The sequence below is a fragment of the Haemaphysalis longicornis genome, unplaced genomic scaffold, assembly GCF_048455015.1.
Source record: "Haemaphysalis longicornis isolate Haplotype H1 unplaced genomic scaffold, Haemaphysalis longicornis Haplotype H1 scaffold_12, whole genome shotgun sequence".
NCBI classification, from domain to species: Eukaryota; Metazoa; Arthropoda; class Arachnida; order Ixodida; family Ixodidae; genus Haemaphysalis; species Haemaphysalis longicornis.
The window spans coordinates 7,019,437-7,039,519 of record NW_027526225.1 but is presented as its reverse complement, the minus strand read 5'-3'; the positions used below and the strand labels follow the sequence as shown (position 1 = coordinate 7,039,519).

The 20,083-nt window shown below is 43.9% G+C and overlaps 1 protein-coding gene across 2 annotated transcripts in view; it reads right to left on the bottom strand.

Annotated features, from left to right (window-relative positions):
* Window positions 1-1,182: 1,182 nt before the first annotated feature.
* LOC144162346 (uncharacterized) overlaps window positions 1,183-20,083 on the bottom strand; it is a 28,569-nt gene continuing 9,668 nt past the window's right edge. Inside the window, exons 6-10 of one of the 2 annotated variants that reach the window (XM_077692840.1) lie at window positions 19,425-19,482; window positions 16,013-16,308; window positions 13,344-13,568; window positions 8,530-8,919; window positions 1,183-6,352 (exon numbers count right to left, since the gene is read on the bottom strand). In XM_077692840.1, coding sequence (XP_077548966.1) covers window positions 6,287-6,352; window positions 8,530-8,919; window positions 13,344-13,568; window positions 16,013-16,308; window positions 19,425-19,482 — 1,035 coding nt within the window. In that variant the 3' untranslated portion in view covers window positions 1,183-6,286. The remainder of the gene's footprint in view (window positions 6,353-8,529; window positions 8,920-13,343; window positions 13,569-16,012; window positions 16,309-19,424; window positions 19,483-20,083) is intronic. The other variant, XM_077692841.1, reaches the window with a different exon arrangement.

The following is a 20,083-nucleotide window of genomic DNA, read 5'->3' as shown; positions in this document are numbered from 1 at the left end:
ATCAATAGACCTGTTGAACCACAAGAAAACAAAATAACGCTTTGTTTAATTTGAAAGAACTAGGCTTCAGTACGTCACTCAGAGCTTCATTCCACCCTCGAAAAAAGTTCCTTAACCAAAAAAAAAAATGCAAGATGTACTGAACAACTTTCAAATTTTGCGCTACAGTGACGTGTTGTGGGGCAGTGCTGAGGACACCTTTGTGAAGTGCACGTTAGCACTCAAGTGATGCGATCAAACGGAACTACAGGCCCCACTGCAATTTCCCAGTCTTGTGTTTAGGGGTGGCTTAGCTCAGTAGCTGCCAATTGCACAAACAAGATTCTGTGATGCCATAGAAAAGTTGCCAGAAGGTGGATGAGGAGCCACTACTTCTTCACATGTTTTCCTTAATATCTCCATTATTTTTACAAGTTTGCATTTATTAAATTGGTACCATTTTTATTGGCACAAACTTGCATTTTGTCTTAACATTGAGCTTCATGCCAAGCAATGTCAAACTCATCGTACACTAACTGTGTGCACCAGTTGTCGACATTTTCAAAGTCAAAGGCAAACGACGCATTTACTAGGCCCACTTTAGGCAGCCATAGTGGTGTTGGGAATGTATACTAGCATTGCATTCCAGAGGCCCAAGGTCCCATTCCCATTCAATGTCAGATCTTCACGATTTCCTTTTCAAGCCACTTTGTACCGTTGCTTATATCAGGAACCAGAATTGGGACACAAAATACAATGCTGGTTCATTACAAAGACTACGTTGTCCCAATAGCAACGATATCACTGTTATCGCCAACTTAGAAGAAATAATAGGGAAATTAGTGAAAACAGACTGCATCACTATGTTAATGTGCAGTTCACACAATGTTTTAGTGCTGGTCTCTGTTGAGTCACTCCTGCCCATATTCCTTTGCTGTGGTGTGAAAAAATACGTTTTTTATATTCCCTGCACTTTTTTCGGTTAGAAAGGCATCTTTCGTGGCTGGAATGGGTCTGAGTGAGTTACCAAAGACGCGTTCTTTCAAACTGAACAAATTTGTATTTCGTCACCATGGTCACTTTAGTGATTCCACATTAAAGAGCAGCCTAGTACCTACATTCTTCCATATTGTCATATTGCTTAATCTCTAGTTTTCTCAAAAACAACAATAAAAAAAGGAAATCGGTAAGACGCTGCTTCAGTTGAAGGATAAAAATCAACATTTATTAGGGAAGCATGTACGGGTAGCAAAAACAGGAATCTAACAAGGGTATATAATGTGTATAATATGCGAAGAGGTGCCCAGTCGACATTTGGAACAACACTGGGTTGTTGCTATACATGAACACTGAAAGGGCATATGTAATCCGCGTCATACGTTGACAAGAAATACGGTAACAAGCCCTCAGAAACAACTGGGTCCACTGGTACTTCGAGGAAATTACAGGCAAAACTTTTTTCCCCCGATAACATTTTTTGTGCTCGTGAAATGGGGCATCAACAATGACTAGGTAATGTTTGATTTTTGCTTGCATCAAGCACCAGAAAGTTCTGATGTAAATAGACTGACATTCCAATTGTATTACTTCCACAGCAGGGTACAATGAGCTAAAGAAACGCCACAATTGCGAAAATACCATACCTGCACACGGTGAGAATACACATAAGGTGCATGTGTGTGAACAAAGTAGTTTTATTCTAACTGTGACTAGCAACACAATGACTTGCAATTAAGATAAAACTATGACAACTGAACAATGCATATTATGAAAATAATCAATAAAAACTGGTATGTTTGGAACACGTGACTGATCATAAGGTTATTCTACAGAGTAACGAGGCTTAATCAAGTGATAGCCAACACTTCATGCACAAACAATAGCATTGGCTATGACTAGGCGTACAACAGCTTTCATGTGTGAAATTACAAATATGTTGTAAAGGAGCAGATAAACACTTACGACGGCAAGCAACGACACAAATTGTTTGGTGGTTCCTCAATCTACACAAACCCGAAACAGGTTGCAGTAAGACATCTTTATACACCCGAAAAGGCACACTTCTATATATACCCACAGGCAATTGCACAAGTAGGATTGGTCGCACAAACCAAATTTTGAAAACTTCACACGTCAGTTAGAGCTCAAATCGTTGAAATCGAACTCACATACTCCGAATAGTTGCTAATATTGAACATTTGGAACACACCCCCAAAATATTTCACATTTACTGAATATATTGCGCATCTGATTATCATACCTGCCAGGTTTCCCGAATTATCCGGGGGACTTCCGAATTTTGATGGTTTTGTACGATTGCACGAGCAAAATCTTTCTCCAAGTATGGCCTCATTGCGCCGGAGCTACCTGACAACACAATGCAATCCTACACTACTTGACATCGTTATCAGCAAAGAGATTAAAAAGAGTAGTCGGCCGTGCGCAGAAGTACTCCAGCAGTGGCGAGAGGCAGTTCAGCAGAGCGGCAAAAATCGCACCCCGTTCCGACCATCCATGTCTGATAACCCTCGGTCACGTTCTTTTGGCGAAGTGTTGCAGAGGCGGACATTGTTAGCCGCGACAGTAATTCATAGGACTTCCCGAAAAGAATGGCGTCAGCCATGTTGAAGATTTAGCAAGTGACCAGTGGTGCAGGTTGTTAGTAGTTTGGACGACACAGTTCGGTACCTGCTCAGTTGTAACTAAGTTAAAAATGTATGTAAAATATTTCTTTGTGCTACTTCTAATCCCCCCCTTCCCCTGACAGATCTCCCTAATGCCATCGCGGCAAACCTGGCAGGTATGGGTAATCGATTACACAAAACTGCTTTCCATAGCCATTTAGGTTCAATATTTTGCATATTAAACCATTCTAATGTTGCAAGCTATGAGCTAGAATCACTAAATGCCTGCAAAAACATATGCAAACACAAATTGTGGTGGACGCATAAGCACTGGCTGTTCTGTTGTAAAACTTTGAGTGGCCAAACAAAACAAAAGCCCCTAAAATGCCCCTAAATTAATAATGGTGATTAGATGGTGGAGTGAATGATTCCCCATAACCCTCATGTGGTGATACGGCTTCATTGTGTAGATAGGTGCAACCTGTGCGGAGGAAAAAAGAATGTGCACATTGGCCACAACGTTTAGGTACATAGTATGCCAACTTTACACGATCTGAAGTTCGTAAACTTAAGCATTCATCTGTAAAACGAGACGTTTTAAATGAAATGTATGATAGCCAAGTTGTGAGAAATGAAAAGAAGAAAATTAGCCAGACTGGCCTTTATAACATGAAGCAAAATGAGCCACGTGGCCTGGAGCAGTTGTGAATGCTTTCTCGCAAACTTTTTGCTAGATATTTTTTTGTGTTTTGCACAATTGTAAGTTTTTAACAAAAGAATTACAACCACACCATCTGTCCAGTATGGCATAAAGAAAAAATAATTTTGTTTCACATTTATACTGACTACACTGGTTTCAACGAGAATACCTGGCATGCATTATCAATACTACGCGTCAAAGTCACATAATATGAGAAGATCATGACATTTTGTTGCTGGATGTTAAGGTTTAGTATTTCAAATAGTGTACATAATTCTATATTGTGGGAAATGTCTGGATACGGGTTTCCTTTACCACAAAGATAACAATGAATTCACCGCACACTCTGTGTGTACTACTAATACTACTACCAAAACATGAGAAAACAAAAACTCGCAAGCAGAAAAGGTTAGCAATTGATATTACTACTAGAATGTAATTGAGGCTAACCACTCACCACCGGTTACAGCAGTTACAATACTGAGGCTACTCCTACTGAAAGGCAAGGAAAAGCTTCATTCGAATATACTTAAATAGTCCTGTGTAGATAAGACCAGAAACAACAAACTTACAAATGCGGGCGATCATGCAAGAGTGACTCGGTTGATACTATATCACTAAAGCTTGCTTCGTGGCTCAGCCCCCTCCAAACCTTTAAAATTCCATTACGTGCAAGGCTAACTCCACACGGGTTTATAAACCTTTTACATTTTGACCAAAATGAACAAAACAAAAAAATAGTTGCTACTGTGACAGATTAGCATGTGTGCCCATGCCTTGTAGCATATAAACTTCTTCCGGCTAACAGTGGTGCTTTTTAATGGCATCACATGCCAGCGCGCAAGTTAACGTGTGGTAGAAAAATCCAGCTCCATAGCTGTAGTGAGATGTGTTTAAATTAGGCGAACTTAAAGTTTCGCACCTAGAAAGTGTTGGAGAACAGAAGAGTTGCCGTGAATGCCTGTGTGAAGTTAGGATCAATATGCAATGCATGATACATCAGCGGCTAGCTTGCTTTTAAAGCACCAACAGAAAGCCTGGCTTTATATTCGTTAATTACTTAGATCCCTTTAAATACTACAAAAAGCACAATTTATCCACCCAAACTCATTACCCTGTCGCTTAGAAAAAAAAGAAAGCCTCGCACAAAACACAAACCTTTCCTAAGAAAGGTTTGCGTTTTGTGCGAAATTACACTGCCTGAATCATGGCCTTCAAAGGAATCTTTTTACATAACCTTCCCCCCTTAATCTTCAACTTGATTACAAAGAGCTAGTGAACACCATTTTGTACATTGCCAATTGAACCGTCTAATGACGGGGAGTTTCGAACAACACTAACACTTCTCTACTGCAGATAAATCAACAAGAGTAGACTAGGTTACAACACTGGAAACATTTCGTGGATGGCACGTGAAATGTCTAAGCTTATTAGACAACATCCAGACCGATACTTGTTTGTGGAAGGGCATCGAAAGTCGATGATGTAGTCGTAACGACTCCCCACACAATGTAACAACAAAGAGTTAAACAGTCTCAAACAGAACAAGAACATCTTTTCCGCTTCTGGCTTGTTAATACTTCAGTCCCACAACGGACACAATTTCAGTGACTAGCAAAATCTGACATCTTTGATGCATCTTCATGATCAGGTATAAGTTATAACACTTTTCGGTATTTGTTTTGTGCTAACGCAGTTTTACCCCCTTCACACAAGCACTTTCAATCGCGACTGAGTTGATCCAGATCAAGCCCAATCCGGATCGGGCACTGCTACACGGCAGTTTCAATCGCGATTGAGCCCGATCCTGCTCGAACTCGATCCTGGTTTTTCAAGCGCGATTGATGTTTCCAAGTGCGGTCAGATGAAAGCAGTGATACTTTCGTCCCCGCTGAATAATAGCACAGAAGGGGACAACTTCAACTAACGCCACAAATTGTATCAAATAACTTTACCCAAATAAGCGCCCTATAACATTTATAAAGTTGCGCATACCTACGACCGTGCAAAGTTACCAGACGCCGGCTGTAAAGTTCGTGAAGTACGCGAAGTATATTTGTGGCGCCATCTGGCATATGCGAGTGCAAACGGCGCGACTTCTCAATTGGGACTGAACCGTGCCGTGTAGCGGCGGCGATGTGGCGATGCGTGGAGCGCGCTTGAAAAGTCAGTCGCAATTCGCTTCAATCCGGATTGAAAGCGCTCGTGTGACAGGGGTATGAGATATATTCTTTCTGACGACCTTTGTACTCCGTTCCATCTTACTTTGTACTGTACAACACTTGCAGGTCTTTATGGCATTGCTGTTCACCATTCTGTTTCAGCTTATGTGCGATGAACTTAGTCTCCAAATACACTGACTAGATGCGTGAAGCTACTGCATTTGTCTGCACATAACCAGCCTAGTTAAACCGGGACAAACGACCTAGAGCGTGAATAGACACTGACATTCAGGGCGCTTAATTCGGGAAAGCTGTACGGACGTGAAAACTGGAAATAGAAGAAACAGTCGATGTTGGTGATCGAAAATGTCTTTGGCTTTACGAGGTTTAAATGAAGCATTTCGCATGTTTGGTGTGGACTAAAAAAGACGAGAACAACGTTTTGCTTGACAGTAAATGCTCGTTGACTAATAACAACACTGATGTGCACCCACTCCCATAATAATCTAAATACTTTGTGCACTCTCCTTTGGCAAAAAGACGAACAAAAATAACAACACGACTCGCTAACAGCAAACACGGAAAGCATCTCAACATTTCAACAAAAACACACCGGCATCACAGCTCGAAGGAGCGTACAAAAAACAGTTGCATACGGAATAATGCCCTTCAAACCCCATAACGTCTTCATAACAATATTCGGATGGCGGAGTTCATGGCTACGGTGTGACTAAATTGCTACGGACTGTGCAAAATCAACTTCACTTCAGCAGTGAATCACCGGGTTTCGCTGACATGAAGCGAATGCCATTGTGTCCTCCTCAGGTCCCTGGAATTTTTGGTGGCACTAGAGCTTCAACAGGTAGAGTCTCGCTCCTTGCTTCGGCCTGCAAAGAAATGTTATCAATAAGTTTACCTGTGGAAACTTGCTTGTCCTGATAACAATAATACTGACTTCATTTCAGACTTCAAACACACAGTTACCGTATTTTCGCGCATATAACACGTACCAAAAAGGTGAAAATTTCAGTGGCAAAGTAGGGGTGTGGATAATACGAGGGTTTTTTCTTTTAGTGCAGCTTCACGGCAATGTGTGTTGTGCCGTGAAGCTTTTAAGCAGTAACACTGACAGCCTTCCATGGTAGCGATTGCGCAAAACACACAAGAACAAGGAAGAAAAAAACAAGGGCGAGTGCACTCTAACAACTGAATTTTATTAGTAAATTTTGACTTTCAATTTGCAGTCAGTGTGTACGCTTTTCCTGTCTACATAGTATATGATGTGTTGCTTTAAGCACCAGCTTTGGTGCAGCCTTTCCCGTATCAAATGTGCGGGCAGTACATGAGGATTCTTTTTTTCTTTTCCGGTGGGCTCAAAGTCGTGGTGCGGATTACAAGCAGGGGTAGGTTATGTGCGCGGAAATATGGTAAACCTTAGGGGCACCGTGTTTTGCTCGTTATAATCAATATCTCGCCGCACGGCAGTACGCAACGCAATAACCGCATTCCGGAGACAAAAAGGAAAAGTAACGCAACTACATGCAGTTGTAAACACATAACTTGTATTTCAAACAGACTTAGCTGCAAAGGAGTCCATAATTGGAAACCTATGCGTCTTCCTGATGCGAACAATGGCTCACTCGGCTACGTTCCCGATGTGTCAGCTTTTATTATAGCCGCCTTCTGGTATAGCGTTATAGCCTCTGTCTGTTTTGCTTTTGCTCCCTGCCTGGCGCATTCATGTTGCCTGAAGCACACGCGCAGCATGATAAAAGATAAGACTGAAGCACTTAAAAAAAAAAAAAAAGGCGCAACTTTCACTAGTGGTGCACGGGTGGACAAACAGCAGAGCTGGCGGACACTCTCCCTTCGTCGGAGAGCCGGCCGTTGCACTTCACATATATTTCCGAACTTTCCGCTGAAGGTTCTCCACAACTGGCAGGCCTGGATAATTTTGTCTGCAGCCTTTCACATCTCTCCCAAAGTCGATTGCATTAGCACACGCTAGGGTTTTTCTCGTCAGTTAAACAAATGTCTCCTGCTGCTGGAACAGAGTTGACTTAGCCAGAGTTGACTTAGTTGACTGAGTTACCAAATGCTATTTTTCAAATTGAACAAGGTTCTACCTTGTTGTCATGACCACATTAACGATTGCATGTTAGTAATAACCACGTTAACCCTTTCAGACGCTATGTACACAACTGTGTACATTTAAATCGTGCGTTTTTTTTACTAAAGGAAATACCAAAACTAAAATTTTTCTGTAGTTTGGCATAATTTTGTATCCTTCGTCTAAGAATGAAGATTTTAAGGCCATCTGGCAGCTGGTAAGATTACTACGACCGTAAACAAACAAAATGGCACACACGTGACGGCTTTAGCGAGTGAGGTTTTTCAACTTTCTCCTCATTCTCTCAAAATACTTGCGGCCACAAAAAATTTAGAAGCAAAGCATGTCACACAAATATATGCATATGCGGAAATATTCAGCGCTTCTTGACGCTCCTGACCTCTGTGACACTACGTACACAATTGTGTACATGACTGTAAAAAAAAACTAAGATTGTGTCGGGGTCAGTACCCTGCCAATTCATCTTATTTGGGGAGAACACAGCATAGAAACAACAACACAAATTTTTTAGAGGGAAACAGCGAGTGGCGTCTGAAAGGGTCAACAATTGCATGTTAGCAATGCTTCACCATGCATTCCATTGCGAATTCCCCAGGTGAAAATTGTTTTTTTCTTGCTGGATTATTCCACCAGAAATTTCCCCTAGCTAGAAATAGCAGAATTTTAGCTAGAAATTCAGTTTCTGGTTCATTTCTAACTGAATTGAGATTTTTTTCCAGCAAGCATTTGTCCGTCCAGCCAGAAGGAAAAAAACCCGCAAGCTGGAAATAACTCTAGCTAGATGATCAATTTTTCTAGTTAGAAAGTTGTCGATTCCAGCTAGAATCTAATAATCTAGTCAAAAATGAAGCCGGAAAATTATGATTTCTTGCTAGAAATGCTCTTTCCATTTTCACGGGGGTAAAGCAACAAGTGCATTTGAAGACAACTTACGATGCTTCCGCCGCTGCTTTCCGCGTCGGCGGTGACCGTCTTGGTCGTTGCCCCCAGCCGGCGGCCGCGCCTGGGCGTGCCGTCATCGTCCGGCTCTCCCAGCGGGTGGTGGTCGTGCTCGGTGCGCAGGTGCTGCCGCCACTGGGTGACCACGAGGAAGCCGCGTGCGCAGACGGGGCAGACGTGCGGGTAGTCGTGGGTGTGGATGCAGATCTGGTGCCGCTTCATGTTGCGCAGGTGGCTGAAGCGCAGGGGGCAGTGGGGGCACTGGTAGGGCTGCTCCCCCGTGTGGGTGCGCAGGTGCACCCGCAGGGCCGAGTTGTGCACAAACGTCTTGCGGCAGTGCGGGCACGCGTACGGCTTCTCCTGCACGTGCGTCCGCAGGTGCACCTGCGGGGTGGGGTGGCGAGACCAAGGAAGAGCCGAGCGATTGCATACCTGCCAGGTTTCCCGAATTTTCCAGGAGACTCCCGAGTCTGCATGGTTTTGTACGATTGTACGACTGAAACCAACATCTCCCGAAAACGCACCCGTCTTTGGCCAAATCTTTTTCCTAGTCTGGCCACAAGGTTTCGGAGGTATACCTGACAATCCAACCCGACACCAATTGGCATTGTACCAGTGAAGTGGTGAAGTGCTTAAAAATCGTAGTCGGCCATGCGCAGATGGTAAACCTGTTCGTCACATTTTTAGTTTACTGTTCATATAAATGCAGTGCCGCCACCGCTTCCATTTACGCATGAGCATGGCCGTTCTGGACGGCCATTTAGACGAAACAACAAAACAGTTCAGTTCCTGCTGTTTTGTATTGCACTTGGCAGTACTATTTCCAGGACTTTCTGAAAAGGGCGGCATCAGCCACGTCGAACATTTAAGTGGTGTAGCTTGTTGGTAGTTTGGACGAAGAAAGAGTCCATTCCCTGCTAAGTTGCAAGTAAATAAAAAAATGTGTGTAAAGTTACGTATTCTGTTGTTGCTACAACACCCCCCCCCCCTTTTCCCCACCACCAGTCAGATCTCCCTGCAAACCTGGCAGGTATGCGATTGTGACGAGGCAATCGGGGTGAGGAACTGAATCGACGGCTGTTTTTGAAGGTGTTCTTAAGACCCTCAAGGGGACGGGGGAGAGTGGCAGCTGGGAAGTGGTTGGAAACTAAAAGTTTTCAAAGACACACCCGTGCTTCTTTTTGCCACATTGGAAGGCAAGTTCGGCGCTTGTCACAGACTCACTGATACATTCAGGGCTGAGTAGATCAAGGTATTCATAGAAACCATTCTGAAGAGAGAATTCTACAATTGCGTCTGATTGAAAACAGCCAGCTCAAATTAGACGAATATGGTCCTTCCCTTTCATCAGGTGGAATAGAGTGTAGTGTTGGAATTTTCGATCGTCCCTGTAAAAAGGTAGTGCACGTCCAGATAAGATAGTGATTGTGAAGATTGGAGAGAACTAATTCCTCACATAAGGTGCATTACAGAGTACATGTTGTACAAAAACCCGCTGCGGTGGCTCAGTGGCTAAAGCATTGTGCTGCTGAGCACGAGGACGTGGGTTCGATTCCTAGCCACCGTGGCCGCTTTTCTGATGGAGGCGGAAAGCAAAAATGCCCGTGTGTACGCGATTTCGGCGCACGTTAAAGACCCCCAGGTGGTCAAAATTAATCCAGAGCCCTCCATTACAGTGCGCCTCATCGCCAGCGTTGCGTTGGCACACTAAACCCCCCAATCAATCAATCATGTTGTACGGGGATGGGTTCATTTAAAAATATAATATTAGGAGTACATGCTGAGTTTGCATAGATCTTCTTTGCTACAAGTTCTCCTTTTCTAGGGAGACGTTTTAACGCTGTGAGAAAACCTGCAGGACAGGATTCCTGAAGGCGTTGACGACTGAGGGCCTATGATTTGCAGTACGGTAGTTATGGGGCTGGGGTGAGTCATGTGGGGGTGGGTCTGAGGAAACCATGGGAGGGTGTGAGAGACACTCCCATTACATGAGGAAAAACGAATCACAAGCCTTTTCACTCTGTGACGGTGGGTGATTAGTGGAGCTGTTCGCGGGCTAATGGTTGGCCTCAAACTCCCGCTCAAACAATGCCACCGTGTCGAGGAAGCTTTCTGCGGGACTATAATTGGGCTTCACTGTGTGACACACAATGTAAAAAAAGCCAGTTTACAAAGACCAAGCTTACGCAGATCTGCTCGGCTTCACTTCTAAACACAAGTGCATTGCTGGGAATACACTTTTTCGGGGCATTAGAGGCCATCCTGCGTCAAAATGAGAAGTGCCACAGGCGAACAGGTGGCTGAAGGGAGACGGTGTTTGAAAGTGAGGAGTAGCGAGTGGCTTTTCTCGTGCTATGGAAGAAGCAGGGGAGTTAGCCTATAATAGCTCCACTCAAGATATCAAACAGCTTCAGAGAAACCATTCTGAAGAGAGAATTCTGCAACTGCCTCTGGTAAGATACAGTACGCTCAAATTAGACGAATATGGTCCTTCCTTTTCATCAGGTAGTGTAGTGTTGGAAGTTTTGATCGCCCCTGCGAAAAGGTAGAGCACATTCAGATTACGGAACCAGGCAGTGAGGTTATTCAAACTGGACTACCGTGCCAAGCGCACGGTAACACAGGCACATGCAAGGCGCTGGTCAGTTGAAGGCTAACAGCAGCCCTATGGTGGGAGCAATCCTGTGAAGAAGGAGATGAGACGTGTGTGAAGTGCGACTGGGGACTGGGACGCATGGTGGTCAGGTGCTTAGACCCGAGCAGTGTCCCTGTTGTTATCCACAATGTAGACCCCTGTGCCCTCCCCTTTACAAGCCAGTCATCCCACCAGGTAATTGAAGAGGGCAGCCATACTTCCACGGGAGCTGCATTAGTATCGGAAATGAGAATTCAGAATGCGCTGCACTATCATGAGCCTTGAGGTATGACCCGGCCGTATGATGCCTCAAACCCACGACTGTGCTTCAGGAATCACAGGTGAGACGGGATCTGTGCGAGTGCAAATCATCAACTGCGTTTTGTTCCTCGACTTGAACGCTTGTTGTTTACACTAATGCTCACATGTGGTTTCATGCACTGTAATGTGAACCTTGCCGCAGATAAAAGGTGAAATTATGGGTAATGGTGAAAGTTATGACCTACAATATTTTTAATATAAGCAATGAAAACAATGACTACTGGTTTACTTTTGGTTGAAATTAAAGAACTTTAAAGCGGAGAATACTACGATCACTTATTACAACTGTTTTACGCACAAATGCTTATGCCTTCAAGAGGTCTTCGCAAACGTTCGTTGTGAAATGTTGGTACTAAAAACACCCAACTTTGAGTTGCTTGGCAATAAATCTTTCTCTGCAGATGGTCAGCTCAAGTGGTTACAACATAGCTGGTTGAACGACCATTCTAAAGTCTGCTCCAAGCAATCCAAGGTTTTAACCCTCAGCTACAGTTAGTAACTCTCTCCAAACTGGGATGTTTCGAGACGTACCACTGAGTAGTTTTTTAAAAAGCTGTACAGTGGATGTGGTTTTGTGTTGTTTCATTTTGATCTCCCTTAATTAATTCACACAGCCTCACTTGCTCACACTCAATGGCCTCGTTGACAATAACAGAAGAGACAACCTGCAGCAGCAAAAGGGCCCCTTTCTTTTTTAAGGGGGGTCACTGGTATTAAAGCAACTTATTCTAATTTTCAAGAAAATTCTGTGAAACTTGTCAGCCTCGATGCTTTGTTTCCACTAATTTCAAATGTGCCATTATTTTTTCAGTTGGTCAGTTAGTTCCCAAGATAATTAGAGATAATTAGCCATTTTTGCTCAAACAATAGACAAAACAGTGGTGGTCACAAAACTGTGATCTTTACATTTTCCAACACTAGGTACCCTGGTGGGTGCAATAGAAGAATCGGTTTTGTGATGCACAGCTTGGAACTAATTTTACAGCTCATTAAACTTTGGTGCCACCAGTGGCAAGGACCCATTTTGAGCGCCCATTTCAAACACCAAAGTTTTATGAGCTGTAAAATTAGTTCCAAGCTGTGCACCAAAAAAATGCTTCGATTATTGCATTCACCAGGGTTCATAGCACTGGAAAATGTAAAAAATTACAGTTTTGTGACCATCAATGTTTTGTCTATTGTTTGAGCAAAAATGGCTAATTATCTCCAATTATCTTGAGAAATAACTGACCAACTGAAAAAATAATGGCACATTTGAAATCAGTGGCAACAAAGCATCGAGATTACAAGTTTCACAGAGTTTACTTGACAAAGGAAGCTGTTTTAAGGCCAGTGTCCCCCCTTAAGGCGAAAGGTGCCCCACTGTCTGTGCAAAAGACCGGCGTTGTACTAGCCCGGTACAGGAAAAAACTACTGGTGTAAAAAGTAAGTAAAAACAAATGTGAGGTCATAAGGGAAGTAACCCCAGGTCCGCATAGCGGGAGCTGTTATCACCGGGCTACAGAAGCACGTTGCCGGCGAGGGAACAAAACTAGCATCACATTGTGCGCACGTGCACATCGCATGTGCACACTAATCACTAATCATTAATCACTAATATCACATGTACACTCCAGCCATGGGTAACTCTGATTCTGGTTCTGAAGAAGCTGTGATTGTGGGGGGAGTGTCAGCAGCCTGCCTCTCAAAGTGACGTGCGCCAAGAGGTGAAGAAATGAAAGGGATTCGAACAGGACGTAGCGTTGAAGGAGTCTTCGGTAAGTATCCGCCAAAGAAGCACCCCAATGCCTTTGCCCTGAAAGCGCGTAAGCGGACTCAAGTGCCCCAAGGGATTAATTTTCCAGGCCCCCACCTGCAGGTAGCTGGAGCAGGTGAAGCGGAGTCCGCAGACATCGCACATGTAGGGGCGCTCGCCCGTGTGGGTGCGCATGTGGGTGCGCAGGTTGCCCGCATACATGTAGCTCTTGTGGCACTCCGGGCACACCTTCCGGCCGCCGCTACCCTCGCCTCCTCGGTCCGAGCTGCCACCGGTCACCCGGCAGGGGGCGCCACCATCCCTTGACTGCTGTGGCCCCTGCTGGTTCGAGAGCGACACGAAAACTCAACAACATTTGAATTGTGATTTTATTTGTTCAAATGGAAATTCCGGAACTTGAGGGCAAAAATTTGGACACCTTCGACACAGGTACAACTTAACAACAACAACAGAAGTAGTTCCTGGGATCATCACTGCAGCCGGCTGTCACCGCATTCATTCTAATATAAGGTGAGGTTTTTTCCCAATATCCCAAAATCCGTAGTCTCAAAGTCCTAGCCCGCCTCATATTTGAAGCTCAGTATTCCTGGAAAGGACTTGCATCACATTCAAAATACTCGCAGTGATGCATTCTTTGCACTGTGCAGAGTACGGCATTTATTCAATTAAAGCTGAATTACTGAACCAGAAATTTCTTCTAGACAGAAATAGGCAGAATTTCTAGCTAGAAATTCCGTTTCTAGCTCATTTCTAGCTGGATTGAGATTTTATTCCAGCTGGCAGCTATTACTTCTAGCTAGCGTTTGTCAGTCCAGCTGGAAGAAAAAAAAATATCTGCAAGCTGAAAATAATCGTCTCTAGCTAGAAAAAGAATTTATCTAGTTTGAAGCCATCGATTCCAGCTAGAATCTATAAATCTAGTCAGAAATGAAGCTGGAAATTATGATTTCTTGCTAGAAATGTTCCTTCCTTTTTCACGGCAAGGCCCTCTCCTGTTTATTTTCTTTCGCACTGTGCACTGTACGCAGTCAAATATGAATTACCTACAAGCCCAAGCTTTTGCTCTATCTGACTCGTACATGTTACATACACTGCGAGAATGGGCCCTATAAATAAGCATTTATATGGTGCAAGTATACGCAGTGAAGAAAAAAAGAGAAAGAAATCAGGAAAATATTAGGCAGTGCACGCAGGAGCACTACGGGTTAACGAATGCAAACGTTGGAAATTGGGGAGGTGAGGTGGGGGGGGAGAGAGCAGATCCTTTGCAGCCTTCCGAAACAGGCCATGGCAAAATACAGTTTTGTTTGATTTGAAAGAACTAGTTTTTCGTAACTCACTCAGCTCCATTCTAGCCACAAGAGATGCTTCTTTAACCGAAAAAAAAAATGCAAGAAATATTGAAAGAATTCGAAATTTCGTGCTAGAGTGACGTAACATAGATAGAAGTGATGCATTATGGGCCAGCACTGAAGCATAGTTACCAGTGTGTTAGCTGGATGTCAGCATTCAGGGGATACAATCAGATGGTGGGACGAGAGGCCCCACTATAGTCGCTAAGTCCCATTTCTTGGCGGTGGCTTACATTGGCGGCCGCCAATCGCACAAACGAGACTTTGTGACGTCATGGAGAAGTCACGTAAAAGTGGCTGACGCCACTTTCCTTCACCCAAAAGTGGCCACTGCTTCACCCATTTTCCTCAATATCTCCATTATTCCTTTTGAAATTTGCGATAAAATTCACGACACTGTTATCAGGACAAGGCAATCTTTTTAATAAACAAAACTTGCCTTTTGTCTTCAGGGCCTTTCGAACAATGTTTCATTTTCATCGCTCAAACTGAATCTAACCCAATTGATTCTAATTATTTTGATAAGATTTCTAATAATAATTTATAGCGAAGGTTCTAATTCAGTATTTCTATATTGTAACTACATTCCTATAAGAGTGCGCTTACCGCATATGTGTCCATAAAATGTGCAACCTTACCTTAGCTGCATTCACGGTAGTTTTTTCTGTGTAACAATTAATCAAGGGTCCTCGTGACGTCTTGACTATGGGACCCTCATGTGCTTTTGTGACCACCTTTTGTGAAAATAAATACACTTTTAAACTTTCAAACAAAAAACAAATAAGAAATATCACTCCAGAAAGCAGAGTTTCCCAATATACGCCAGTTAGAAAACTCGAAAACCAGTCCGTGGTTGGCCCCGCTGAGCTGGGAAAGCTGACTAGCCTGCCATATGTCGACAGAAAGTTGGAAGTATTACTAAAGTGCTTGCGGCCACTGCTGCAAGTCATAAAAGAAAAACCGCGAAAGCATCAGTAAACATCACCCAATTTAACGCCTCCCCAATTTGAGAAGCAAGCTTTATTCTGTTAGATTGTGTTACAGTAGCCGACCGATTTTTTGGACCTGCAGGGAAACGAAAAATAGCCAGAATAAAAGAGCACTCTGAAAAATCCGTGAGTCATTACTATGGGACAACTGGCGATTCCTCAGTAAAGTCTAAAATATCCACCTAGTCCAATTTTTCGGAGTCCGAAAAAACGGTCAGCTGCTGAACTAAGTGAATGTTTAGTAAAGTTCAGCTTTCATTCGCTAGATGCCGCACCAATACAGTAGCCCCTAACCTTCAACGAAGCAGGGGTGCTCAATTAGCCTAGTTTCTAAAGCGGAGTTTCGCAAGTGGCGTATATTGAGGAGCTCTGGTAGAAAGATATGGCCTGCCCACTTTTGAATTTCCCGCTCTCTATCTCTCACCTTTTCGTGCAGTCGTAGGTGCACCTGGAAGTACTTCTTCCGGGAGAAGCTCTTGCCGCACGTCGGACACTGGTGCGGTCGCTCGCCGGTGTGCACCGGCATGTGCTCAGTCATGGTGGTTGCACTCCGCGTGGTGTACGGGCACAGCGGGCACTGCAGTGGCACCCGGCGGCCACCGCGGTGGACGGGCGCCGCCGGCGATTGCGCCGCTGCCGCCTTCTCCGCCGCAACTTCCTCCCCCTTCCGGTTTCCGGTGCTGCTTGTGCTGATGCCGTTGCCATTGTTGTTTCTGTCCACTGTGTCGGGTGAGTTCTCTGATCAGCAACAACCCACGTATAAATGTAGTGTGCATGGTATCGTTTTGAGAACTTGCATAACTAATTAAAAAAAAAAACCAAGCCGTCTCCACTAACGTGAAACCTGGGGAGGGGCGAAGCATGCAGAGTATATGTGTATTCAAAGATTGTAAGTCTCCCTCTTGCCACACGGTGCGTGCTGATATGCGTGACACACCAATTATGAAGACGGAGAAGTGAAATTTGAAACGGAGAACTGAAAATTTTACAGTTAAAGCGAGTACGGAGCGAAATTGAAGCAAGCAAGGAAGCGCGAACGAAAAACAAGTGTCGTGGTGTTTCTTTTAGTACCCATTTTTGCCCACAGAGATGAAACGTTCTAGCACGAGGCACTGGAATAAGAGTATCCCGATGTGATCTTTTAGTATGCGTGACGTTCTAGCACAAGGCTTTGGAAAACGAGTGTCCTGGTGTTTTAGTACCGTGACCACATAAGAAAACAACAAACGATGACGACAACATGAGACGAAGACAGCTGGACTCCCTAAGGTGCTTTGCCCCCAGAATGCACCCCCATGCACTCTGTACAGATGGTTAACTAATGAAGCTGTAACGTGCGGCCGGGCCGACGTTTGCATGCGCGTTACCCTTTAAATGGCTCATTATTTCATTATACGTTGCATGCTAGTGGTATTCACTCTTTGTTTCTGTTCATGCTCGCACTGTCGCTGATCCCAAGCTGCCTGCTTCTCGTAAGTATGCACCACGCGTGGCCTACCCATTTCGAAGTAATGTGCAGCCGCTGTTGGCCATTGCCATGTTGACGCTGCCCCTGCCCGCCGCTATCAATTGATCGGTGCTTCACACAGTAGCCTGCTCTGCTGCAAATAAGATAAACCCAGCCACACTCTCTCCACTTACTTCTAACTTCCCTCCAACATGCTTTTTTCACGCGTGCTTATCAGGCCTTTGAACAAGGAGTTTTCTGCCTACACAGACCCACTTTTGCACAGCTTCTCTTTAAAATGCTGGCAACCTAAATGTGGCCGATTTTCGCTAGTGGCTGATTTTTAAAGGCAAAGGCCTTAAAATGGCCTACAGAGTAAAAAAGCTGGCAATTGAGTCGCTGTCCGCAACAGAAAACCGCCTCCTTTGCAAGTGTTCCATAGCACAGGGCGTTCCAAAGCACAAGCTTAAGCTGAGCACTAGTGAAGTGGCTGTCAACACCATTGCACCGCGGGTAAAGAAAATGGAGGAATGCATCCGAATTAGCAAACAGACAAGCAGTGAAATACACCGTCATCACCAACTCTCTTATTACACGAAGGCAAAGATGAGCAGTGGCGGGATGCATAGGAGACAGATTGAGGCCGTTCAAAAGTGTGAAGATGGATTGCAAAGCAAAGCGTCACAGGTGGCAAGATAGCAAATCCTTTCTACAATGTGAGGCTGACCAAGGCATCCCAGGCACTTCCCATAGTTTGAAATTCACAACCCGTAAAAAGTGCTGAGGCGTCATCAGACTTTTCTTTCTTCTAGGCGTCAGTCTGAGAACATGCGTATCTAATAGAAATGTTGGTAACCATAATGCTGCTCGAGTTTTGCTAACAGTTAGCCGATTCTTTTTTAGTACGCAGCACTTTGGCGGCTGTTACTGTGGTTTGGTGGCGGCTGCGGCGGCGTTGTAACCAAGTGAGTGAAGACAGAAATAAAACAGTGGAGGAAAGTGTGAGGGGGAGGGCAGTAGTCTGAGCCCGCATGAGATGCTCGTTGGAGTGTCTGGCAAACGTGTGAGGGGAACGGCAGTACACACCACTATGGCATCATCTCTCAGTGCCTCCCCCTCACACTTTCGCTAGACCCCCTCCGTTCGTTCGTGGCTCATCTGAACCACGTGACATTTGTGCGGGACGTTCAAACACAATTTGAAACAACATGCTCTGTGGCGGCACCGCGCTGCGAGATAACGGCAGAGCTCGTAGCGCACGCCGCGGTGCGTTCACTGATCACGCGATCACTTCCTGAGACACAGCAGTTATGAGCCGTGACTGAGAAGACTGCAGTTCGTGCTGCACACAAATTCGCATTACTAATGCGAAATTTGTGCGAAATACACCCTAATGATTAGGGCGTATAGTAATCATGAGTGCTTTTTCTTCTAGCCTTACAGCCTGAAACACCACTATTGCAAGTGTGGCCGTTTGTTAAAAGTATATATTCTGTGCGGACTTTAAGTGACACGTGAAAATACAATTTAAATTGGAGTCCAACTCCCAAGCTTGCCTATCAGATTCCAATCCAATCTAATCTGCACGAATTCTTCACTTGAATTCCACGCGAAGCTGTACCTGCCTTTATAAAAGAAGAGAAGAAAAATAAGAAAGAAAGCAACTGAGCAGCATTGATGTCCAATTCTAAAGCGGCCTGAAGCACATCAGCATGTAAATTGTGGATACAACAGAATACACACACATCGCAAAAGGTGAACAAATAATCTTGAATTCCCTCACAGCACTGAGTTTTCGCAAACCCACATGCTGCAGAGTTTGCGCGAGAAAACCAACACATGGTCACTTGCTAAGCATTGAAGCCAAAGAGGCGTTCACGCCTTGCGGGAGAGCAGGTTTCTATTATTTGTATTATTATTATTACTGTTGTAGTTGTTGTGAATCGCAGAGTTTGGAGATTCGAACACTTTAAACTGTAAAGATGCACTGCAAAATAATGTAGCAGGTGCTGGTCATGAATTATGAGTTTAAAAATATTTGTGCACATCTAGAAGACAATGTTCCTGTATACTAGTACAATAATTATGATAGCATGTTGTGATATGCACATACCAAGTTCATTCAGGACATATAAGAGCACACACATATGCATAGAGAGCTCGGAAAGTGAAAAAATGGGCAACTCGTGGAACCTATCATTGCGGAATTGTGAAAGTTGGTGGAATTAGGAAACTGTATTATGGCGAAACAAAAATACTTGGTTTTTCAATCATAACCTAACAGGGCCCCTAAACACGGTAAAATTAATCGAGAAATTTGAACGAACCAAAGTAAAATTATGCGTATGCATGCAATGGTCACTTCAACGGAGTAAACAAATTTTCTCACCAAATGTCTTGGGGCTTCCGCCCATGCTCGACAGGTTCCTGTTCCATGGTTCGGCAGCCTGCAAGCGCAGTTCAGCGTCACCCTTGAGAGCTTATGCTTGGAGTGAATTTTATGGCGAGGTATTTAAATGACACCCATAAGACTGTGCAGGAAACCCAGAAAATTTACTGTGCTAACAGGTCTATAGGCAAATTAAGTCCAACTGCTACACGAGTAGCTAGCACCATGAACATTTCCTGTAATCTTTTCTCTGAACCAAGTACTGGTGTAACTGCACTGTAAAAATGCTAACCCCTTCTGCATGCAAACACAAACATTTTTTAAAATGTGGCTAGCAAAGGAAAAGTATTTTGATAGTTTGACAAAGACTCTCTGGAAACTTTTACACACTTGTATGTTTTATTTATTGAGATAAAGGGAACTGCAGGTGCATGCAATTCTTTTTTTTTCTTTTTTTTTTCAGCTGGAGATGAGAAATTAAATTTATAAAAAAAAAAGCATGCAGCATTTACCATCAGAAATGTTGTTGCATATTTGGAGTTGCATTTCTCACAAATATTACGTGATAAAGGAAACAATGCCCTTACTTTTATGTGGAGCTCCATAGATTAAGTTGCAGCTACTTGGTGCTTTTAAAATATATAAACCAAGATAGAAAA